At 42.1% G+C, this 22,714-nt stretch overlaps 5 protein-coding genes and 1 long non-coding RNA gene across 7 annotated transcripts in view; 4 read left to right on the forward strand and 2 right to left on the reverse strand.

Moving 5' to 3' along the window:
* Window positions 1–55: 55 nt before the first annotated feature.
* Window positions 56–11,056, forward strand: dhx37 (DEAH (Asp-Glu-Ala-His) box polypeptide 37). 2 transcript variants are annotated; one of them, XM_088286980.1, is made up of 27 exons: window positions 56–209; window positions 475–576; window positions 643–812; window positions 902–1,014; window positions 1,172–1,535; window positions 2,214–2,362; window positions 2,468–2,560; window positions 2,635–2,731; window positions 3,600–3,713; window positions 3,792–4,008; window positions 4,322–4,420; window positions 4,501–4,568; window positions 4,653–4,788; window positions 4,872–4,948; window positions 5,752–5,984; window positions 6,175–6,286; window positions 6,356–6,462; window positions 7,228–7,416; window positions 7,525–7,649; window positions 7,728–7,844; window positions 7,963–8,135; window positions 8,538–8,652; window positions 8,891–9,028; window positions 9,124–9,218; window positions 10,422–10,495; window positions 10,586–10,683; window positions 10,778–11,056. In XM_088286980.1, the coding sequence occupies exons 2-27, from the start codon at window positions 477–479 to the stop codon at window positions 10,852–10,854; spliced, it is 3,450 nt and encodes a 1,149-aa protein (XP_088143106.1). In that variant the 5' UTR covers window positions 56–209; window positions 475–476; the 3' UTR covers window positions 10,855–11,056. The 2 variants fall into 2 exon arrangements, with proteins under 2 accessions (XP_088143106.1, XP_088143032.1); XM_088286906.1 differs by having other exon boundaries at window positions 67–336.
* Window positions 8,900–12,562, reverse strand: LOC148343620 (uncharacterized). Its single transcript, XR_015840533.1, has 3 exons — window positions 12,306–12,562; window positions 10,569–10,661; window positions 8,900–9,165 (listed from the first exon to the last, which is right to left on the reverse strand). It is a non-coding gene; the product is annotated as an uncharacterized LOC148343620 (long non-coding RNA).
* Window positions 12,021–16,963, forward strand: ufd1l (ubiquitin recognition factor in ER associated degradation 1). Its single transcript, XM_088287048.1, has 12 exons — window positions 12,021–12,164; window positions 12,373–12,505; window positions 14,007–14,039; window positions 14,120–14,241; window positions 14,387–14,517; window positions 14,613–14,685; window positions 15,451–15,519; window positions 15,615–15,683; window positions 15,773–15,823; window positions 15,896–15,984; window positions 16,138–16,222; window positions 16,316–16,963. The coding sequence occupies exons 1-12, from the start codon at window positions 12,162–12,164 to the stop codon at window positions 16,388–16,390; spliced, it is 933 nt and encodes a 310-aa protein (XP_088143174.1). The 5' UTR covers window positions 12,021–12,161; the 3' UTR covers window positions 16,391–16,963.
* A 443-nt stretch (window positions 16,964–17,406) lies between these two features.
* c1h22orf39 (chromosome 1 C22orf39 homolog) lies at window positions 17,407–19,436 on the forward strand. Its single transcript, XM_088287125.1, has 3 exons — window positions 17,407–17,544; window positions 17,980–18,147; window positions 19,056–19,436. Exons 1-3 carry the CDS (start codon window positions 17,515–17,517, stop codon window positions 19,185–19,187), a joined length of 330 nt encoding a protein of 109 aa, XP_088143251.1. The 5' UTR covers window positions 17,407–17,514; the 3' UTR covers window positions 19,188–19,436.
* mrpl40 (mitochondrial ribosomal protein L40) lies at window positions 19,208–21,340 on the reverse strand. The gene is made up of 5 exons (XM_088287085.1): window positions 21,140–21,340; window positions 20,953–21,024; window positions 20,111–20,266; window positions 19,799–19,880; window positions 19,208–19,708 (listed from the first exon to the last, which is right to left on the reverse strand). The coding sequence occupies exons 1-5, from the start codon at window positions 21,199–21,201 to the stop codon at window positions 19,481–19,483; spliced, it is 600 nt and encodes a 199-aa protein (XP_088143211.1). The 5' UTR covers window positions 21,202–21,340; the 3' UTR covers window positions 19,208–19,480.
* A 1,040-nt stretch (window positions 21,341–22,380) lies between these two features.
* Window positions 22,381–22,714, forward strand: part of LOC148343624 (lipoxygenase homology domain-containing protein 1-like) — a 1,226-nt gene continuing 892 nt past the window's right edge. Inside the window, exon 1 of the mRNA XM_088302370.1 lies at window positions 22,381–22,714. This exon is cut by the window's right edge and continues 40 nt beyond it. Within this exon, the coding sequence (XP_088158496.1) occupies window positions 22,502–22,714 (213 nt within the window). The 5' untranslated portion in view covers window positions 22,381–22,501.

Here is a 22,714-nt window from a genome sequence, read left to right on the forward strand (position 1 = left end):
ACGTACATGGTTTTCGGACGGACACTTTTAACGGGTGGACTGATCCATGTTTACTTGTGAGCTTTCTGTAAAGTTACTCTAAGAGGCAGGAATACCGCAAACGCATTATTTTAGTTGAGTAAATAAACAATATGTATTTTTTTCCTTTTCTATTTCTCGTGCCTGGTACACTTTTGTTTAATTTCACTGTAACGCGGAACCTTTGGATTGTAAGTGTTTTCATTACGAATACGTTTAATTGAAGGACTGACTCCTGTTTACACGTGAGGTTTTGGCCAAGCTATCAGACTCAGTGTGGCTGTTTCCATGACATTCTTTGCTTAGTGGAAATAAACGGTTTGTACTCTTTATAGTGTTTTTGGTCGCGAGTGGATGTTTGAATGAATAACATTTATTGTACGCAACGTGGTCAAACACATTCATACATACAACATAATAACGCGTGTATGTATTGGTTTTCTCTTTCTCGGGTAGAGATGGGCAAACTGAGAAAGAAGCACAACTGGAAAGGGAGAGAACAGAGCGAAACCCAACGACCAGTAAACGGAGAAAAGGCTGATATTGTAGTCGAACTAGGTGACTAAAAATGACATTAGCAATGCGCTTTAGTTGGGCTTATTTTAATGGCTTTTTCTTCCGTAGATATAAAAAGACTGAAGGGTGTCGACGAGAGCAACGCGTTGGTGCTGCCGGCCAGCAAGGCAAAAAAGAAAAAGTCCTCAGTGACTCCTGTTTCCAAAAAGAAGCCTCTTACCAAGAAGCAGAGGAAGGAACTGCAAAAAGTACTGGAGAGAAAGCAGAAGAAATCTCAGGTGACAAGGCGACAATTCTATCCTCAAACGGCATCTTCTCCGGCTTTTCATCCCTTTGCTTCACATGGACATAATTGTGTTGTGTGTAGAGAGCTGACATCCTGACACGACTGGCTGAGGTGCAGGTTCCACAATCTGAACTGAAGCTCCTCTACACTTCTTCCAAATTGGGCACAGGGGAGAAACTTTACCACACTAAACAGTATGTTTTGGCAAAAAAATGAGGAGGAGGGGGGGTACTAGTGGTTGGGATACCTGAATTACTGTAGTTTAGTTTTTTGTTTGCATCTTCGTCACCGCCAGTAATGAGTCTTAGAGCTGGGCACTTGACCCTTTTTTGCCGGTCACCTTTTTTTCAGATCACCTGATGAAGTTGTAGATGATGCTTCTGGACCGAAGATCAGCAGCGTCAGCGGGGCCAACAGGAAGAGGAAATGGAAGGAAGAAGAAGAGGAGGACCAGGAAGTAGAAGATGTCTCAACGAGTGATGATGATGATGATAATAATGATGAGTGTGGTGAGGAGGAAGAAGACAGTGAAGAGAACAAAACCCCGGCGACAAATGAGTGTAAGGAAGGAAGTCCCCCCCGTGAAGAAGTAAAAGATGAGGTGATCAAGGAACAACAGCAGACGCAGAAAGAAGAACAGACTCAGAAGTCCACGATGACCAGGATGTCACAGCCGGCCATCTTCATCCCGGTTGACAGATCACCCAAAATGCAGGTTTGCCAATGATTATGCTATTTATGTCTAATAATAAATAAAAATAGTTAGGCAACACACAACAACATTTAACTCAGGTTGGTAAACAAAATACGAGCGTCATTTGCTATATTTAGGAAGGGGCCTCTGCACATGTCAGTTTCAAATCTGTGTGTGTTTCTTTCAACTGCGTGACGTTTGTCTCAGAAATGAATGAGCGTGCCCACTGAGCCTCAAATGCACATTCAACAATTCACAAGCACAATTGAATATTTACTAATTGTGAATGATGAGAAATGCAAACGCAATATTAAAACGTGAAAATGGCGGATGTGCCTACATACATGCGCTACATCATACAATACAACTTTATTTATCCAGCGCTAGTGCATTTCATAACAGTTGTCACAAAAGGTGTGTTATCATCTGCGGGACTGCTTATGTCATGTGACTAGCATAGTTTGGTCTAGCTAAGCAGGCTTTCTCAAAATACTGGCTAGCTCGCGGGAACTAGCGTCTGCGAGGTAGCTTGTGCCCAATTGTAGCAGTGCGCCCAGTGTAACTGTTAAATACAAAAATAGCACACACAACTGAGACTGCGCCTTTTAATTTGGTGAGCCCTATTGCCGTGAAAGTCCAGTTTAATATTCATATACAGTCATGTCAACTGTGCCCCCAATTTTGCGTCCGTGCTCGCAGGCGGCTCGTTTGAAGCTGCCGGTGTTGGCGGAGGAGCAGATCATCATGGAGGCTGTGAAGGAAAACGCCTGCGTCATCATCTGTGGCGAGACAGGAAGTGGGAAAACAACACAAGTGCCTCAGTTTCTTTACGAGGCCGGGTACGCCAGGTGAGTTGCCCCTCTGCGCGTGTCGCTTAAATGCAGCCTCTGAAATGATTGCAGTCCCGAACATTTGCATGTCGGAGGCAGTGAAAATGTTTGTTTCTCCTCCAGTGGTGCCGGGATCATCGGCATCACTGAGCCCAGAAGAGTAGCGGCTGTCAGCATGTCACACAGAGTGGCCAAAGAGATGAACCTGTCCACACGGTAACACTCTCACCGTCTTGGCTGCTTTAACGTGACGCCGCCCAATTGAGTGACGTCCGTGTTTGTGTGTTCAGCGTGGTGTCCTATCAGATTCGCTACGAGGGCAATGTGACGGATGAGACCAAAGTCAAGTTCATGACGGATGGTGTTCTTCTCAAGGAGGTCCAGAAGGTACAAAGCACTACTTGCAACCAGATGTTTTTTTTTTTTTAACGACGGTATTTATTATCCATAATATGGGGAAGTTACCCACCCCAAATTCTTTACAATAATATGTTCTATGCGCCATCACTTGTCTATACACGGCGTTCTGATTAATATTGCGTTTGTGAAATACGATGCAAGACACAAAATGCACCCATTTTTAGCCAGTTAATGAACAATCATGGCTCACATGATCTCTGGGGCAGAGTTATTACTGGTCGTGATCTGAGCACTGAGCAACTGTGATGTCATTTTCAGTCGACAGCAAGTGACAAAAATGGCCGCCCCCTGAGATGTACAAAAAGGGGCGCATTTTGCACCATACCTCGTATTCCACAAACACAATTGTAATCAGAATGCTGTTTTGAGACAAATGGGGGCGCATACAACATATTATTGTTAAGAAAATTGTGGAGTTGACTTCCCCATTAGCTTGACAACAACGATGTGACAAATTCCGCATCAAATTGTACTCTGAGATGGCTCTACCTGTATGTGACTCGGAAAGTATTTTTGGCGCTGATTTAAAAAAACTGTTTTTACGTCTTTTCTCACACATCAGATGTTTGCGATATTCTCATTTTTAGTTTTTAATTTGGACCAAGAAAAGTTTGCGCATTATGGATTTTACAATGCGTTGTAATGTTTCAATGTTGCTGGACCTAACCCTTAAATCATAAATATTATTACATGTATTATTATTATTATGAAACTTGATGTGCAAGAGAGAAAATGAGGCTCAGTTGAATGCAGTTCAAAGTTTGAAAGTTCATCTGGACAGGGTGAAATGTGCTTGAATGAGGTTTTAATAAAAATCTTTTTCATCTCATGTCAGGACTTCCTGCTGCGACGTTACAGCGTGATCATCATAGACGAGGCCCACGAGCGAAGCGTGTACACGGACATTCTCATTGGACTGCTCTCTCGTATAGTCCCGCTCCGAAACAAGGTGATACGCACACCTACGCACACACTGTGTTCTTTTTCAAATGGTCTGTCGTTAAGCAACGCTTTGGTGCATCTTCAGAAAGGTTTGCCCATGAAGCTGTTGGTCATGTCCGCGACTCTGCGTGTGGAGGACTTCACCGACAACCTGAAGTTGTTTAAGACGCCTCCGCCCGTCATCAAGGTGGACGCGCGCCAGTTTCCTGTCACCATCCATTTCAACAAACGTACCCCGCTGGACGATTACACGGGGGAGGCGTTTCATAAGACCTGCAAGATCCACCGTATGCTGCCTTCAGGTGCCATGCAAACATTTTTTCTATGAGAAGCTAGTCATGTTAAATTTCGGTAGAGCGATTCAGAATTCATAAATGCAGATATTCGTGTGTCTTCACAGAAAACATTACTTGCCTATTCACAATTTTCTATATATATATATTTATTTATTTTTTTTCTGGGAGTTTTCAATAATTTGAATTATAATGCTGATTGAAACGTGAATGTTTTTGTAGTTCCATAGTAACAAACATAACCCGGGGGTGACATTTTTTTTTAAGTCAAAACTGCCACGTTATGGAGTTGTGGACTCCATTTCCTGTCTCCTTGCTTCAGGGGGCATTCTGGTGTTTCTTACCGGCCAGGCGGAGGTTCACAGCCTGTGTAGACGACTCAGAAAAGCTTTCCCCTTGAAGAAGGCCGACGCAGCTACGGGTGACTGTCGCTCACTCTAAAACAAGTCAAACACAATCTACTCTGCACGTTTTGAATTTTTAGTGCATTTTTCGGTTTAGGTGATGAGGAGGCCAACCCCTCAGAAGCAGCGAAAAGATCCAAGAGGGCCAAACAGAAGAAGAGCATTGTATGTTGCACTGTTGCTTTTTCTGTCATTTAACCACACCAGGAGATGATTATGTGCATCGTTAAGCATTGTCTCCGCTTGCAGTCACTGCCTCGTATCGACCTGGACAATTACTCTGCCCATCCTGTGGACGAAGGAGACGAGGACAGAGAGGCGGGGATAGCCGAGGACGAGGACGAAGGCTCCGACTTGGACATTGGAGACGATCCTGGCGGCACTGGCAAGCCTCGCTGCTCATTTCTCGACTCTTGAAGAGTGTGAAATAAATCAAATGATTAATGAGCTTGTGTTTTGTACCCGTAGAGGAGAAGGCCGACCCCTCCATCCCTATGTACGTCCTTCCGCTCTACTCTCTTCTGGCTCCTGAGCAACAGGCCAAGGTGAACATACTTACCAATCTTACTCTTGTAGCATAACCTCAATTAAATCGAGTGATAGACCGATATGCTTTTTTTGGGGCCGATACAATTATTAGTAGTCATGGAGGCCGGTAGACGATATTTGAAGCCGGTGTTCATTTGTTGAAAAAAAAAGTGTTAAAATGGCATAAAAATGTTGAAAAATAAAAACTCTAAAACTTGACTTAGTTTAAATGCCTTTCAGCACATATTTGTTAAACATCTTTAGCGATCAACAACATGTTCAAGCTTTTTTTAGATCTTAGAAAATAGATAACTTAGTTTTAAAAGTTGAACAAAAATTGCACGGAGCTCCCAGGCTCAGTTGCATGTCTTATAGTTCAATGAAAACAAACATCTCTTTAAAGTTAACTACGGAAAATAGTTTTCTATTAGTTGTGAGTTTTAGTAGATTGACATTTATTCAAATTTCAAAGTCTATTTCCTTTCATTCCAATGCTCGCCGGACCTCTCCCGTAGTGCGTGTGATCTTACTGCTGATTGGCTGCTATGAGGAAACAATCAGATGGTGACGTGGGCAGGACAATCTGCTTCTCCAGGCAGGGCCACCAGAACAACAGAGAGAGACGGAGAGAAGTGTGCTGCAGCAAGTCAAAATAAACCAGCGTTTAATTTATCGGCCTTGAAAGTTAAAAAAAAAAAAAAAAAGGCAGATGCCAATAATCTGCAAAATGCCAAATATTGGCCCCGATAATTGCCCCGGCCGATAATCGGTCTGTCACTAATTAAATCACTCAATCATACCGTGTGCGTGTGTGCGCCAGGTGTTTAGACCCCCTCCCCCCAACACTCGTCTGTGTGTGGTGGCCACCAACGTAGCTGAGACCTCGCTGACCATCCCAGGCATCAAATACGTGGTCGACTGTGGCCGCGTGAAGAAGCGTTTCTTTGACCGCGTGACAGGCGTGTCATCTTTCAAAGTCACATGGACCTCGCAGGCGGCAGCCAATCAGAGGGCCGGCAGAGCGGGACGAACGGAGCCAGGACATTGTTACAGGTGAATTTGGGCCTGGAACCGATTAATGGCGATTCTATTAATTTCAATGGGGGATACTGATTTGAGTGACAAAGTGTTTTGCGTTATGAGACGGGATGAATTTAAACCTGTAAATCAAGGCACCTCAGCATCTGCTTTGTCTTAACAATAAAGGTTTGGAATCCCTGATTTCTGCCATCTTCTCCTGCAGGTTGTACTCTTCTGCCGTCTTTGGCGACTTCAGTCTGTTCTCAGAAGCTGAGATCACTCGCAGGCCTGTGGACGACCTGGTCCTTCAGATGAAGGACCTCAACATTGACAAGGTCTGTTTGCAGCTCGTCATCGCAATTCGGGGAGCAAATTAATATATTCACATTTTGTATGTTCTGTAGGTGGTCAATTTCCCCTTCCCGACTCCTCCTTCTATTGACGCTCTTGTGGCAGCAGAACAATTGTTGCTGTCCTTAGGTGCTCTCAAAGAGCCACCACGCCTTGGAAGGTATCGTCCTAGCTCTGGTTCCATTCCATTGACAGTACATTGTTCCCCCGCTATATCAGGGTTCATCTTTTTTTTTTTTTTTAAGACATTCTTTATGGTTTTGAGTTTACTGAAATGCTCTCATTGCATGTTACAATGAAGCGTGCCCAAAATATTAGCAGATCCTTCAGGCATTTTATTCATTAATCTTAAAACAAGGCCTTAATTGGTCAAGTCTTTTTTTCTTTACATTTGTAAAAAAAAAAATTATTTACCAAATGACTCTCGTGGTCGTATGACACAATCAGGATAGCAGAATCAACAAAACGCCAATGTGGTTTTAATCTTAAGAGCAGATGCACGTGGTTTATGTACCTCTACTAAAGCAACTTTGGACAACTCGTGGCATTAGGAATATTTTGAAGTGGTCTAAAATGAAATTTTCAATCCTACTTGCTTGAAGCTAATCCCCGCTTAGATACAACTGCACCTTCTAACAATGAGTGCCCAACGTTTATTGACTCAAAGCACCCATTTAAATATTAAATCTTTCACTACTGAACAAATGTCACAATAAATATGATTACTAAAATTTCATTATTTGTTATTTTTCAATTTATTCACAACATGACTTACTGTGTAAAATCCAGGCCGATTACATGCGAATTTCGACGTATTTTGGAGGAGGTTCCTTTTTTAATAGGGATGTACATCACGGTTGTTTTGCTATACTGTGTCATGAGATGTGCCTTTTTTTTTTTTTTTTTAAATAAAATCTTCTTCCAGTGTGAAGGAGATGGAACGAGCAAGGTTGAGCTGCCCCATAACCCCGTTGGGCAGAGCAATGGCCTCCTTCCCCGTAGCACCGCGCTATGCCAAAATGCTGGCGCTGGGCCAGCAACAGGAGTGTTTGCCGTACGTCATCGCCGTAGTCGCTGCCATGACAGTCCGGGAGATTTTTGAAGAGCTCAACAGGTGAGGCGTTCTCAAAGGCTTTGGGCGCAGGGAGCCAGGGAAAAAAGTGAGAATTCCTGAATTGGAATAGTTTTTTTCATCCTTGTGATTTTTTTTTTTAATATTCAGACCTGCAGGTAGCGAAGACGAGAGCTCCAAACTCTCCCAGCGTCGTGCTCGGATGGCTCAAATGAGGAGACTGTGGGCGGGGCAAGGGCCGTCTCTTTTACTGGGGGACGTCATGGTCATGCTGGGTGAGTTTTTTTCGCTTCAGGTAGCATCTCTGGCAAGAACCTGCTTGAAACTTATACCGCATGTGTGTATGACGTCAGGTGCTGTTGGTGCGTGCGAATTTGCCGGCTGCACGCCCTCATTTTGCGAGGAGAACGGCCTGAGGTACAAAGCTATGGTGGAGATCCGACGACTCAGGAGTCAACTTACCAATGCGGGTACTAAAACTAATGGAGCGACTTGTTTACTGCTTGTTTAATTTTGACTTGTTGTGGAATTTATTTCTTTTTTTTTTATATTTATATGGTTTAAGTGCCTAAAATTTTTCTTCCCCAGTGAACAGCGTGTGTCCTGATATGGGAGTGTACATTGACCCCCAAATGTCTCCCCCTACGGCGCACCAGGTGGTCTGCTTGCGCCAGATCACTCTAGCGGGCCTCGGTGACCATCTGGCGAGGAGAGTTCAGGCGGAGGAATTGTTAGATCGGAAATGGAAGGACGCTTACAAGGTGAGGCTTAAGGCTTCTTTTAACTCCCGTGAGCGACTTCTGCTTGCATGTCACTACGGCAAGGACATGGGGAAAATGCGTGTGGTGCGGATCCTCTCCTCCGTTATGACAAATAAATGACCCTTAATTAACAAAGCCAGGGAAAACTGTTTGTCATCGGACATGTGACATAACGGACCAATCACAAGGAAGAATGGACACGGCGTCGTAGGCGCAGCAACTATTTCTAACGGTTCCGCTGCATGTGTTGCAGACATGCCGCGGAGCAGAACGTGTCAGTCACATGATGCAATGCATCAGTTGTTGCGCATGCGGACGTGGAAGTATAAAGATGCCTTTGGATAACCAGGACAGAAAACATTTGTGGAAGCACAGTTTCTACTCTTTTTTTCTTCTCTATAGACACCACTCATGGACGAGCCGGTGTTCGTTCACCCGTCATCACCGCTGTTCAAAACGCTGCCAGAGTTTGTCGTCTACCAGGAAATAATGGAGACCACCAAGATGTACATGAAAGGTCATTGAGAGCGTCTACTTTTTGTCTGTTTGGTACATGGGGCACTTGTTTTAACCCACATTTGTATGTTTTTGTAAGTCCTGGCCTGTAATCGCACTTATACAACCACATTATTTCAGTTTTTTTTTTTTTTTACTTCCACTCTTGTTACGATAAAAAAATGTTGTACGGCCATTAGATACAGACTGGAAAGCCTAAAAGCCAAATAAATGTTTTTGCCTGTTGCTGATATTTTCAGGTGTGTCAGCCGTCGAAGCCGAGTGGGTCCCTCGTCTCCTGCCTCAGTACTGCCATCTTGATCCTCCTCTGGAGTCCCCGGCGCCGTGGTTTTGTTCCTCCACGGGCAGCATCAGGTGTCACCGCTCAAGCAGCTTCTGTAAGCTGGGACTGACAACTTCGCCTTTCATGCTGCGTAGCCGTGCCTGTCTTTTGGCCGCTCTTGACACAAATTGCGCACTTGGTGTTTTGCAGTCCGAGTGGCCTGGAAGCTTCCCGCGGTGGAGATGGAGTATCCTGATGGTTTGGAGAGATACAAACTTTTTGCTCAGTTTATTCTAGATGGGCAGGTACTACAGACTTGATTTACATTGTTCTAGCTGCTCCTTAACATCAGTTATGTTAATATAATTGTATAAATATTATTAACCTCTCTCCTTGCGGCGAGGACTTTTGTGGCTCAGTTTTACAATATTAAAATGGCAGCGTGTGCCATCATACAGCTCTCGTAAAAATCCTTTGATACTCTGCACCGACACGTCACTAGCCTGACATAGACTTTACACAATGTTTTGTAGTTAACTCTAAAAAGTTGTATTTGAGAGAAACTTAAGCCATGTTCAAGAAAACTTTGTTTAAAAAGAAAGAGACAAAGTTTTACTGAGCTTGTTTTTTTTTTCATAATGTGAAAGACCCCAAAGTGCAAGTTAAGGCACATTTCCTTCCTTTAAACGTGGAGAGTACATTACAACGTAATGCAGGTCCTGAATATTAAAAAAAGTTCAACCAAAAAAAAAAGTAAGTTGTTCAATGCTAACAGCTATCTGCTCGCCACGAACACCAGAGACTTGTGCCCTATTATACAATGACGGCGTCATTAACTAGCACTTAGTTAGCGTCCTAAATTAGCGACTGAATATGAATTTGGGGTGGCGTTGTTGATGTTGGTGGCAACTGTCATGTTAATTCAAAGTGCAATATCGCGAGCGAAAAGGTCGAAAACAGAAGTCAAGGTAGCCGTTACGCCACCTTGAGGACCAACTTCAAAGTAAAAGTCGACTAAGGCGATTGTTTTGGCATCAATGACACGGATGTATTATTTGGTAAGCTTTATTTTGAAGTTCACTTTTGCGGAGGCTTCATTTTCCTTGAGCATGTTTGCAGCTTCCTTGACATGTCTGTCTGAAATGACAAAGTTGCCAAAATGCTCCCATACATGGGATTGAAGTGATCCGTGAGACTTTTCAACTTCCTCTGCTGCTGTTCTAGTAAATGCGGACTAATCATGTTGCCTTAATGTGAACGCGCAAAGTTTTTTTGTTCTTTTTTTTTTTCCACCGGCCTTTATGCGGATCGTGCCTATCCCCAACCGTGGTGATCCGTTGCACCACTACTTCACACTTCACTGCATTATTTACTATTTATGTATGTTGTTGTATTTGTATTTTTTTCTCTTGCTTTTAGCTATGAGGACCCTAGCAATTCACTTCATTGATTTTACAGATGACGTGTAAGCCTTGTTGGTGGTCTGAATTCTCATTTGTGCTCCACAGGTGTGTCCTAAACTGCACGCCCACAGGAGCCATCTGCTGTCAAACCCCTCCATCATGATGAAATCATGGGCCAAGTACGTCATTGCTTACCAACGCATACGGCTTCCTCATGTTCAACAATACCAAAAAATAAATAAAAAGCCTGACTTTGCTTTGTGATGTAGGCTGCAGCCCAGGACAGAAGCTGTGCTCGGAGCTCTGGTGTCGCAGAGAGTCGACTGCAGAGACGCTCTCTTCTCCCTGTGGAAGACTGACAGTAAATGTACGGATTTCATTTAGCTACTAAAGATTGATTGCAAGATTTAATTCAATATTTTGATGGATAACCTTAATGTAACTCCCTCTATCACTCCCAGTCTTGCTGTCTGCCTATTGCCAGTGGCTACCTGAGGCCATGCATCAGGATGTCGCCAAAGAATGGCCTCCATTATAGACGCCAACTTTGGAAAAGAAAGAAGCCCTTCATTCATCCACTGGCTGCCTTTGAATGACCGTTTTCACTAGTTTATAAATTCTGCGTATGTGCATTTTAGAATAAAAAAGACCTCAATTAGGGTTACTGTTATTGTGCTCCTGTTATAATCATGTGCATCTAATTTGGTCTTCATAAGACTCATTAAAATATATGAACACTTGTCAATGTGTTTTATGAAGCGCAAAAGCTCCAGAGCATGATACTGCCACTTCATTTATGTTTTTCTTTGTAAATAAGTCTTGAAAAGGGGAGATTGTTATCAAGTCTCCGAAACATCCAGTATTTGCCAGAAATACCCCAATCACCTCCCATTTTGCAGTCAGCATCACTGCCCAATTTTCTTCTCATCTTTTCGTCTTTTTTGGGAGGACTAGCCAGTTCTTGGTAATATCACTTATCTGCCATATTTTCTCCATTTGATTATGATTGTCCTCACTGTGTTTCATTATCTATTTACTTTGGAAATCCTTTGGTACCCTTTGAAATTATAGCTTGGACCCAGGTGATCTCTCTGATGCTGTGGAAGCTTTCTGCAAACTATGGCTTGCGCTGTAAAATGTGACTACAAAAATAGAAGGAATATCTTACTGGAAGACCCAAACTGTATTTGAGATGAATCAGAGGAACTTTCATTGTGCTGTGTTAGAATGTGATTGTTAATTCACAGTCACTTTCATAGTTATAAGCGCATGTGTACACTTGTCTAACCTCGTTCTCTCAGTTTATTTTTCCTTCCTCTCTCAAATAGTTTTTCAATTCGGTTGGACAGGTTATACGTCACATTAACGGTGCACAAAAAAAGGATACTGCATCTAAATGTTGATTTGTACATTTTGTATGTATTTTCTTCCGTTTTCTTTTTCCTTTACTCAAGTAAAACAGTCTAGTTGAAGACGACGTCATATTTCCATGTAGTGTATACGTATTTGTGTGTACAGTCACTTAGAGAAACCAAAAAAGCGAATCTTTACTACTTTCACCAGCGTACATAAGAACACAGCGTGAGTACATATGCCACCTCATAAGCACTATAGCATTGGTCTTCTATTCACAAAGTAAATATTTGAAAGCATTTTTTTAATTATTATTTTCGAGCCGACAATTGGTCAGCTCTCTTTCGTCATCGACCACGTGAGCTGAACTTCCGGTTTGGGCGGAAGACAACAGTGGGAGTACTCTGCTTCTATGCAAATGTCAAAATAGCCTAACTCAAGCTCGTATTCTTGTTTTGGGCGCTTCGAGGGAACAAAGACGACCACGTCGACATGGTAAGTAACAAATGCTTTCATCTGTCGACGCTGACGAAGCAGTCAAAATGAGTCCAACTCGACGCTGTGAAGCTAGCTGCCGCGACGAACAACAACACGGCAAAACACGCACCGTCATCATGAAACTTAACGCGAACAAACCTCCATTTTTGTATTTTTCCCATGACAACGTTTTGCGGCTCCTAACAGGTTTGCTTGTCTTTCACAGTTTTCCTTCCACGTCTTTGATCACCCGATGTCCCGTGGCTTCCAGAACCGCTTTTCCACGCAATACCGATGCTATTCTGTGTCGATGCTGGCCGGTCCCAATGACCGCTCCGACGTGGAGAAGGGAGGCAAAAGTAAGCCGCAATCATGCATGATGACACATGATGCATCGTGATGTTCAATACGGCATGTGTGGCTGCACACAAAGAGCTGTCGAAAAACTGAAGAGCCAGTGCTGCCTTGACTTACGAGTGTCCCGGCTTACGAATATGAGCGCGCTACTTCCAAAAAATAGAGCATTCAAGCTTGTTTTATATGGAGAACTGAAGTGCCTAAATCAAAAACCAAACAAAAAAAAAATCATGATATTTCGAATTAAAATTGTCATTAATTGTTTCATTCATTCATTAAATGTGCAGAGGGGGCTAGAGTAGCCAAAACTTGTACTCAAGTAAAAGTTACTTCGCTGTGACTCAAGTAGAAGTAAAAAAGTAGTCATCCAAATAATCACGTGAGTAAAAGTAAAAAGGTACGTGGTGAAAAAAACTATTCAAGTACTGAGTAAATGTAGCCACGGCTGATTTATTTATGTATATTTTTTTAAAAACGATTTAATCAAAACGACGGCATGACAAAAATACAAAAGAATCATCTTCAGGCAAAATAAAGTCCATCCAATCATTAGAATAAAATAAATTTCATAAAAACTATCTTCAAATAATCTTAAGGTAAAAATAATAGTATAGATAAAAGAAAGAAATTAAGCACAAGTAGCACAGAATTTGAAGCCCCTGTACTTTTTACGATTTGTGGTTTACCTATAAATGGGCATAACATTTCAGACCAATGGTGTTACTGTTTCAGATTTTCATTGTTGTCACTATTTTATTTAGCAGAGTTGGACATCATCAGTCCATCAGTGAGCTTCTGTCAGTATTTTAGGCCGCCCGAGTCGTTGACGACCGTCAAACGGCACCCAGAACGGATTTGCCGGTACCACGTCACATACTGGTGCCGCACACGTGAGAAAAAAAATACAAAACTAAAAAAAAAAAAGAATAAAACTGTGTTGTATACCTTTCGGTCCCTCAGACTGCAGTGACATTGTCCCGTATTGTTTTCATTTCACCAATCAACACACTGTGTTTGTGTGTCCGTCCGACGTTTTCAATTGTTCTCTTTATTTGGCTCAGTGTTGGCTCGTGCCACGTGGAATTGATGTTCTCGACGCTAATGAGGGACGGATTGGGCCCACGTGGGTCGGCCTGAAATACTGTGACGAAATGTTCGCCTCTCATATTTAGTGTATCTGAGATTTGGAGCAACAGCAAACAAATGCAGGAACAAGACAAAAACAAGGAAATGGGTGCCAGTGTCCCTGATGCCACCTAAAACGTTGCATTTTTAAAAAAATATTATTTTTGCAATATTTTCAGCTTGATTGTTTTAGTCCTGGGTGGCACGTTGGAGGATTGATTAGCACATCCGCCTCACAGTGCATTGGTCGTGCGTTTGAGTTCGGGCTCTGGCCTTCTTGCGTGGAGATTGCATGTGCCCGCCTCTGTATGACTTGTTCCACTCCTGTTTGCAAATCCTGTGTGCAGTTTTGCAATATTGTGATTTCTTTTTCCACAGTCATAATGCCACCTTCAGCGCTTGACCAGCTCAGTAAGTGCTTAACCACTAGCAATGTCCCCCCCCACTTCTCCCATAATTGCTAACTCTCTGAGTGTTGTCCACCTCTCCAGGCAGACTTAATATCACCTATCCGATGCTTTTCAAGCTGACCAACAAGAACTCAGACCGAATGACACACTGTGGCGTTCTTGAATTTGTGGCAGATGAGGGAATCTGTTATCTGCCGCACTGGGTGAGACACACCGAGAATTCTCATGAAACACAAGAGTGATTGAACCTCGCAGGAACGCCATCTATTTTCTTTAATTCATCTCAATTCATTCCTAGCATAATTTGCATAGAAAGCCATCTTCACACTATCTTCATTTACTCCTCAGATGATGCAAAATCTGCTGCTGGAGGAAGGTGGCCTGGTCCAGGTTGAGAGTGTTAACCTCATGGTGGCCACCTACTCCAAGTTTCAGCCACAGAGTCCTGACTTTTTGGACATTACAAACCCCAAAGCAGTGTAAGGAGTAGGCAGGACTGCAAAACACCCACCTGATCCTTTTCTACATGGTGGAATATAAAATGTCTTTAAAATCCGATTTTGCCCTCTTTCAGCCTGGAGAATGCTTTGAGGAACTTTGCATGCCTGACCACTGGTGATGTTATCGCCATCAACTATAATGAAAAGGTACACAGATCCACGATAGTGTTTGAAAGGACGAGGATGCCCGAGTGGTCTAAGGCGCCGCGTTCAGGACCCAGTCTCCCAAGGAGGCCTGGGTTCGAATCTCGAATTTCCCCATTGTGGGACTAATAAAGGGAATATTATTATTATTATTATTATTATTATTATTATTAAATGAGGCACACTACAATACCAGCAAAGTAGAGTCCATCAGCTTTTCGTGTCTGCATCAGGGGAGAAGCAGGAAATGTACTTTCTTCACTTTTGTCTTATCCACAAGTGCATTAAAGGAGCGACAAAACCAGAGAGTCCAAATATGAAAAGAAACGAGCAATGATTTAAACCAAACACCACCATCAAGATTCCACAAGGTGGCGCCAAAGTAAAACGCAAAACAGTGAGCGGAGACGTCTGTCATGACTTCAATTAACACGAGTTTGAATGCGATTGGTTAATTCTAAATGCAGCCAAATCTCCAGTTACAGCTGGGTGAAGGAGAATTCGAAAAGTGTACAAAAAAATCATTACCCTCCTAAAAAAATGGCAGAAGTCATTTTTTATTCATAAAGCACGAAAAGCACACAGTTTTTATTATACTTTTTGATAATTTCATTTCAGGGGTAGAGTTGAATCATCTGTTTGATTAAGGATGTTGCCAATTTTAGCAGAGGTGGCCATCAGCCTGAGATGTTTACTGCAAAAAAATAAATAAATAAATTACTAAGACCTTCCCGTTATAATTTCCCCATTATTTTTTTTCCCTTCCAGATTTATGAGCTGCGAGTAATGGAGACTAAGCCAGACAAAGCGGTATCCATCATTGAGTGTGACATGAATGTAAATATGAAGTTTATTATTACTTTTTTTTAACATCCATCTAATGATAAAAAATGTTCTTCAGTGCTACTTTACATGTGTGTTGTCATGACCAGGTGGATTTTGATGCGCCGCTGGGTTACAAAGAGCCTGAACGCCGGTCTCAGCACCAAGAAGAACCGACCGTATGCGCCTCATCTTAACCTGTATTTTTTTTTTTTTTTTTTTTTTTAAATGTTCTCCACTAAATGTTTTTTTTTTTTAATTTACTTAGGAGGAGGATGCAGATCCGAGCACTTACGCCGATATGGATACACGATTCCGAGTCAGTATTTATTCATGAGGTTGACGCGTGTGTTCACGTCGCCATCCTGACGACAATGCGTGTTCTCCACAGGCCTTCACTGGTTCTGGCAATCGCTTGGATGGTAAAACCAAAGGCATCGAGCCCAGCCCTGCTCCTCTGGGCCCTAGCGACATTATCAGGTTCTAACAAACTCTTTTCAATGTAGACCCGGAGTGGATGGTGGGAGTTTAGAACCCCTTACTGATGTCTGAGCAGTTGATGGATTGGTCTATAATCAGCTGATTAACAAATTAAAAACATAAAATTGCTAAATTTATTGTTTTGTCATGCAGAGGTATCCCCAACTACGAGTTCAAAGTTGGCCGTATCACGTTCATCCGAAACTCAAGGCCGCTGCCGAGAAGAATGCTCGAGGATGTAAGTCGTGGGGAACATTTCAGCTCATTACAGTTGGAATGTGAATTGTACTTTAGAGATTTTGCAATCCAATATGTTTGTTTTACCTCTTAGGATGACGCAATGAACAGATTCATCGCCTTCTCCGGGGAAGGACAATCATTACGCAAGAAGGGCAGAAAGCCATGATGGGCTCTCGCAAAGAAGCAATTTGTTGGCTCATGTGCACAAATACACCCACACACAAACCCATTTTGTTAGCGACACCTGCAAAGCGAAAACCTTCTTTCAGGTGCACTGGGATGTTGACGTCTCAGACGCTTTGAATTTGCAGTTGTGCTGTGGAAGTGGGCTTGTACTTGATTGCAACTGCAGCAGTCCTCTTTTTTGTTCAATTGAAGCTGAGATCCATAAAATGCTGCCAGCAGTGATTTTTCTACTCCCAAATGTGTTAGCGGTTGGTTTGAATGCTTTTACCAAAACATGACCAAGATTCACTTTTGAAGCATCATTATTTGGATTTGAATTGCCTCCAACTACTTGAAGGTTACGTTTGCCTTTCCATTGGTGAATAACTGCAGTCCTCCTTCAGACTGCCATCCCATTATGGCCAATTATTGTGACAAAATGGGGGCATTATTTTTTTGAACTTGTTTTTAATAATAATGACAAATGTGTTTGAAATTTTCCTGAGTTATTTTAGGGATCTATTCGTGTTTACTTTTTCTTTATTTATAGATGAATAAAGGATTGTTAAAAGTACAGTTGCCATTGTTCTTGTGTCCATTACCGACAAAATTGAACGTTTTCATCCGGCACAAAAAGACTCATTTATCGTTGCACGAGCTGCTGCTTTGTATTTATACTTTAGGTATGAACACCTGCACTGTAAGTCGAACTACTACTACGTTAGTAATAGAAGTCACACTTTACGTATAAAGTACGTAGGAATGGAATTCCGTTGGAATCCGAGGATTTTTTTAGGCCCAGTTTTTCTCGGTTGTGTCGGAATTTTGATGTACCCTCGTTAAAATTCTGTATTCTGACATTTTGTTCTTTAAAGGATGAAATTTAATAGTTGCATTTGCGTTCGTTTATTTTCGTTACTATGTCGGTCTTGCTTTTCATTGTTTCGTATTTTCAAATACGACGGATGGTACAAAATTGTGCAGAAGTATTTCGTTGCTACCAAAGATTCAATTAAATGGATTCATAAACTATGCAGTATTTTTTCGATGTCTCGCATGGAACTATGAGCACTCTAAAAAACGAGTGTAATTGAACGCACCCATCGTTAGCGCGACAAGCTAGCAATGGAGAAGTCAAAAGCGATTGCATGGAGGGTAAAATACACACTGGCGCACTACGACGTTTATTTATTGAGCTCGTTGCTTTCCCTTCTAAAAAATTGCCTCGTGGTAACTTTAAATTAGCAAGGTGGTGCGTTCGTGTTGCTAACATGACTACGTTAGCAAATATGACAGCTTTGAAGTCATTTTCTTGATGCATTCAAAAGAGAATTTAATGTTTTTTTAACGTGTTTATTTCTAGACTAACTTCCATACAAATATTTCATCTTGTATATCTTAATGCGTGTCATTGACTTTATAACCTCATGTATTTAAAGGTTCAGTTGAGGGATTAATTTACTGGGTTTAAATGACCTTAATGCTGCGGTTTGCTCTAAATAATTATGGCTGTGCAATTTATCGTACGAACAATTTGCTATAACAGTTAAGTTAAAAAAAAAAATCACCTTTTTTGTCATTGTGTTGCAGACACCACGTGCCTGCAGCGACTACTGGAGTGAATACAGACACTGCAAGAGCTTGTGGAATCGTTTCCATCACTACTACACTTATGGGACCTCTCCATCCTGCATGCAGTGGAAAGAGGACTACTACAACTGTAAAGCTTACGAGAAGAACCCACACGCTGAGGCCAAGGTGAAAAGATTTTTCAAGAGATGTTTGACGTAAATTTTTCTTGATATAATGCTTTACTTTGCGTTGGATGAGAGCATAATTCTTTTGGTACCAAAACTGTACACGTAAAAACGGCCAGATACTACGGCCCCATACGACTTCACCAGGCCGTCATATATCTTCTGAGTAGGAAAGATGTCAGCCGTTTGGAGGTACCTCAGGTAAACACGAGTAGCTGTTGAGGGCAATTACAAATTAGGATTTGCAAATGATTATGGACTCTCAGGGGAGCGCAGGTGTTGATGGCGCATAACTGAAAGTAGAATAGTCATTGGTGTTCCTCAAATTTGCCTAAAATCGCAAAAGTTACACAAAATAAAATGACATTTGTGACTAGCCAGAAAAAAAATTCCCATAGAAAATGATTGGCATTACAATTTTTGAGGCCACATTTAGCTTAACATTAAAGGGACACTTTAATGAACTTAATATTGACACTTATATAGGTTTGCATGTAAAAATGACATCAGTAGTAAAATGGCTACCTGGGGGCAGTCCAACTCACACTGAGTACCTGTGCCATTTGTATTCTAATAGCCGTTGCATGGAAACCCAGCAATGAAGATACTTTTCACTGCCCGTTTTAGCATTAGCCATAAGATAAAAGGCTATGTGGTTGTTTCAAGTAAACATACAAACAAGGTACCTCCCAAAATATAAGAAACACTTTTAGATCACAGGCTAAAGTACTAATTTTAAAATGATTGAGTTGTCCAAAGTGGAACAAATATGTTTATGTTGAATATTTGTACAGCTCTTTGGTAAAGTGACAATTTTTGGGACAAATGAGTGTGAACCTTTTAGTACAATTGAATAGTAAATGTAGAATGCCTGCAAAGCCTGAATTGGGATTTCCATGCGCGTTACAGGAAGCGCTGCAGCGAAGCGAAAGGAACCGAGTAGCAGAACAGAGAATGTCCCCCCCAGTCTGGAAGCTGAGACGAGACCCGCCCAGCGACTGGCACCTGCCTCTCAACTATGAAAAGCCTCCCGACTCCTGAACCGTCACGGACGCAGTAACTCGAGAAAGAAATAGAATCTTTATTGCCATTGCACAGCGCTGTACTGTAAATATCACAAGTGAAGGACGTGTGGGAATTGAACTCAGAAGGAATAATCATTGCTGTTTCTTGTGCAATGTGTTGCGCTGCAGACCTTAAGACAACATCCAAAACATTTTGAACAAATGTGACATGTTTGAGTCCTATTTCATACATTGTTGAGCCAGTCGTTTAAAGTTCGTGACAACTGTTCTTCTTCTTCCATGAAAAACAAAAAACGCATCCAGCGCTCATCACTGCGTGTAGACTTTAGTGACGTCGGTGTACTTCCCATCGGGCGCTTCATAGTTGGTCTTTGCCGGCGTGTAAGCGGGGCCCTCGTGGGAGAAGGGGAACATGAGGGGGTCTGGTTTCAGCGCTGCTTGGTAAAGCTCCTCTGATTCAGCCTGAAGCTCATCCAGTGCCTCCTCCTGGGCTTCTAGTGCAAGCTCGATGGCCTGCATCTCTGCCAAGTGCTGCTCCTGCAAAAGTAGACGTCACATGGAGTCTGCAAACTGGATGTGCGAGGTCCCATTTTTTTTCGGTGTTTTTATGAAGAGGAAAGTGATTACGTTTTTGTATTGACACCACTCCTTCAGCAGCAGAGCTCGGCCTTCGCTTTCATCAAATGACAGTCTTGGAGTGGAGCGGACCCTTTGCAAAAACAACAAATTCAGTATTGCGGAGTGTACAGTGTTAGAATTTCAAATCGCGGAAGTAAGACAGCGTAAACTGTCACGACTCAAACTATTATCTGTCCAGGAAAACATAATGAATTGGTTTCACGTGAAGATGTCACACATTTGAATGCTGTGAAGAATTACTCATGCTTCTGAATCGCAAGTGTAAGAAGAAGTGACAGGCGAGCAAAAACAAGATTGCACCTGGTCTCATCCAAACATTTGGCTGATGTGATGAAGTCCTCGATTGGGATCAGCTCAGGCGCAACCTTCTCCAACTTTTTCAACTTCTTCTTCAGCCTGTCCCTCATCACCTGCTCTCTTCTGGGGTCCACTTTTTTCTTCTTCTTGGGCTCCGCACTAAAAGAAAGGACACACACTGTCAACAAAACTAGTTGAGGGACATGCATTTATCACTAATATTTGAACAGAACTGCAAATGACAGTATGGTATTTTTACATTAATGCTTGAGGCTTTTCTTTTATTTGAGACAGTCCGGTAGTCAAACACAGTTCCATTATAAGAAAATTATGTGGTATCTAACCAAATCCAAAACGTAATCAAGTCAGCTCGCTTACTGCTAAAACTCAATCCAAAAAAACAGACTGGCAAATGAAACTAGCATCAATGTTGATGGACAATATAACATTCTTGGGTATATATTGTTTTATCTTTTTTTTTTATTTGTCAAAAACAACGAAGAGACCGGTCTTCTTCTAATTTTACTGCCCAGGGTGGGCAAAAGGAAGAGCACGTCAATAGGCATGAAATCATACCACATCAACTACATAATTCGTTACATTGCGTGTTTTTTTATATATATATAATTTACAATACTGTAAGTGTCTGCTTTGACGAAGAAAAAACGTGACCAGAATGATGGTGTCTTGGGACTGTTGGAACAAATTTAATGGATTTCCTATCAGGGAAAGATGATTTGAGCGAAAACTATATTGCTAAAAATACTTCAGTCATTGGTTTTTATTTTCAGGTATTTTTGGGGCTCCTGAGCCATAAAGGTGTCATGTCCTTGCATAATTCCTACCTGAGAGGTGCAGACGTCCTTAGTGTCATTACTGCAGGACAGTGAACGCCACCATTTTCTGCCAAAACAGAACTAACAAGCCACACACAGCAGGAAAGACGCGAGGTCAGAGCAAACAAGCGACACAAGCAAAGGTGCAGTTAAGAACCTTTTGCAGCTAGGACCTTGGCCTCCGTTCGAAACTTACCCCATCGGAGCGGTCTGTCGAGATAAAATCCTACCGATACAGCGAGTTATAGTCACTGCCATCTTTCATCAATTCACTCAAAGCACGAGCTGCCAGAAAAGAAGAGCATTCACATGTATACAGACATCAATACACTGGTCAAAGTCGCGGCGCGGATTGATGACGCGTCACCGGTGACAGGCAGCGAGATTTCATTTTGTGAGAGCACATTCGCGATTTTTGTGACACACGCACAGTTAACTCAATTTGCATACAAATATTGTACCATATTAGCGGTAAATCTTTAGTACATCGTCGCCAAACACAAACAAAACACATTGCTCAAGTTACCACAGGGCCTTGCAAACCAACAATCTTGGTGCTTGTGGGCAGTTTTGGGAATTTAAAAAGACAAAGTAAAGAAAAACACCTGCAAATGCGTCTCCGTTTAGATCGTATTCAAGAATCAAAGGAAGCTATTAGAACTCTCTTTGTCTTGAATATACTTTATATATATATATATATATATATATATATATATATATATATATATATTTGCATTTCACAAGAGTTGGAGGTGTATAATAGCCATAGAAATTTTTGGTGACATAATCGGGATACTACATTTTCATACAGTTTCATCTCCAATCTGCACCGCAATTGCTTGGTATGTTGCTAATCTAATTTTCTCTCTTTTCTCCTGGCACTTAAGGGGGTGGGTGATCCCTCCTCAGTCATATGACCTCATTGAGGATGATCATTTTCAATGAAGTCTCACCATGTGTAAAAAAAAAAAAAAAAAAAAAGTCTCACCACGTGTTTAACGTTGAGGGGTCTTCCCCAAGTCTGCCAACACAGGACAGGACAGGAAGCTCTATCGTCAGACGTGCAGACCTTTAGGTCACGCTTGTGCATTCACAGGTCAGTTTAATCAAGTTTCAACACACAGGAATCGGTTTCAGGGTAGTACATAAATTAAAGATGACCACGAAGAAGAAAAAAAAACAAAGCAGAGAGTGGTGGAGGAAACCAAAGATGTGGATGACGAGGACTCGGAGGATCAGCATCTGAAGCCCAAGCAGAAGGATGAGTGAGAAGCCTGGAGAACGGAGGAAGAAGCAGCAGCAGCAGCAGAAAGACTGTGATGAAGGAAACTAAATCTCTGACACATCAACTGATGTGAAAAGCAGCATGAGAATAGGACAAGTCGAAGACAACGCTAAGAAGAAAAGCAAAGCAGTGAGCAGGGTTGACTTCAGAGATCAGTTGCAGAGCACAAACGACAAAGACAACAACAACCACAGGGGTAAAAAGAGCGAGAGCAATCTTCCTGATGTGATTACGAGCACTAAGAAAGCATCAAGTGGGCCATCAAAAGGCTAGATGGGGTCAAAGGATAAAAAATCCAAGAAGGACTCGCAGAAAGAGGAGGAACGAGCAGATGAGGAGAAAGCGAAGAAAAAGAAGAAGAAGGACACGAAGAAGAAAGCATCTGCGAACAGCGACGATGGCAGCAAGAAGACTAAAGGGAAGAAGAAGAAGGTGGAAAATTACGCAGAAATCTACGAGAGCGAGCTTCGGAGTTACCGGGCCGAA

This window comes from Idiotropiscis lumnitzeri, chromosome 1 (genome assembly GCF_059441095.1).
Source record: "Idiotropiscis lumnitzeri isolate Australia: NSW breed Sydney's pygmy pipehorse chromosome 1, RoL_Ilum_1.0, whole genome shotgun sequence".
Taxonomy (NCBI): domain Eukaryota; kingdom Metazoa; phylum Chordata; class Actinopteri; order Syngnathiformes; family Syngnathidae; genus Idiotropiscis; species Idiotropiscis lumnitzeri.

What these genes read in the sequence shown, in the direction of transcription:
- mrpl40 (XM_088287085.1), bottom strand. Translation starts at nt 21,201, where the DNA reads ATGGCAGTGACTATAACTCGCTGTATCGGTAGGATTTTATCTCGACAG. An exon ending in CGACAGACCGCTCCGATGGG is followed by an intron (nt 21,025 to 21,139) that starts GTAAGTTTCGAA and finishes GTGGCTTGTTAG; the next exon opens with TTCTGTTTTGGCAGAAAATG. An exon ending in AGGACGTCTGCACCTCTCAG is followed by an intron (nt 20,267 to 20,952) that starts GTAGGAATTATG and finishes CCTTTCTTTTAG; the next exon opens with TGCGGAGCCCAAGAAGAAGA.
- c1h22orf39 (XM_088287125.1), top strand. Translation starts at nt 17,515, where the DNA reads ATGGAGAAGTCAAAAGCGATTGCATGGAGG. An exon ending in CAAAAGCGATTGCATGGAGG is followed by an intron (nt 17,545 to 17,979) that starts GTAAAATACACA and finishes ATTGTGTTGCAG; the next exon opens with ACACCACGTGCCTGCAGCGA. An exon ending in ACCCACACGCTGAGGCCAAG is followed by an intron (nt 18,148 to 19,055) that starts GTGAAAAGATTT and finishes TGCGCGTTACAG; the next exon opens with GAAGCGCTGCAGCGAAGCGA.
- dhx37 (XM_088286980.1), top strand. Translation starts at nt 477, where the DNA reads ATGGGCAAACTGAGAAAGAAGCACAACTGGAAAGGGAGAGAACAGAGC. An exon ending in AAACTTTACCACACTAAACA is followed by an intron (nt 1,015 to 1,171) that starts GTATGTTTTGGC and finishes CCTTTTTTTCAG; the next exon opens with ATCACCTGATGAAGTTGTAG. An exon ending in AGTTTATTCTAGATGGGCAG is followed by an intron (nt 9,219 to 10,421) that starts GTACTACAGACT and finishes TGTGCTCCACAG; the next exon opens with GTGTGTCCTAAACTGCACGC.
- ufd1l (XM_088287048.1), top strand. An exon ending in CCATCAACTATAATGAAAAG is followed by an intron (nt 14,686 to 15,450) that starts GTACACAGATCC and finishes TTTCCCTTCCAG; the next exon opens with ATTTATGAGCTGCGAGTAAT. An exon ending in ATATGGATACACGATTCCGA is followed by an intron (nt 15,824 to 15,895) that starts GTCAGTATTTAT and finishes TGTTCTCCACAG; the next exon opens with GCCTTCACTGGTTCTGGCAA.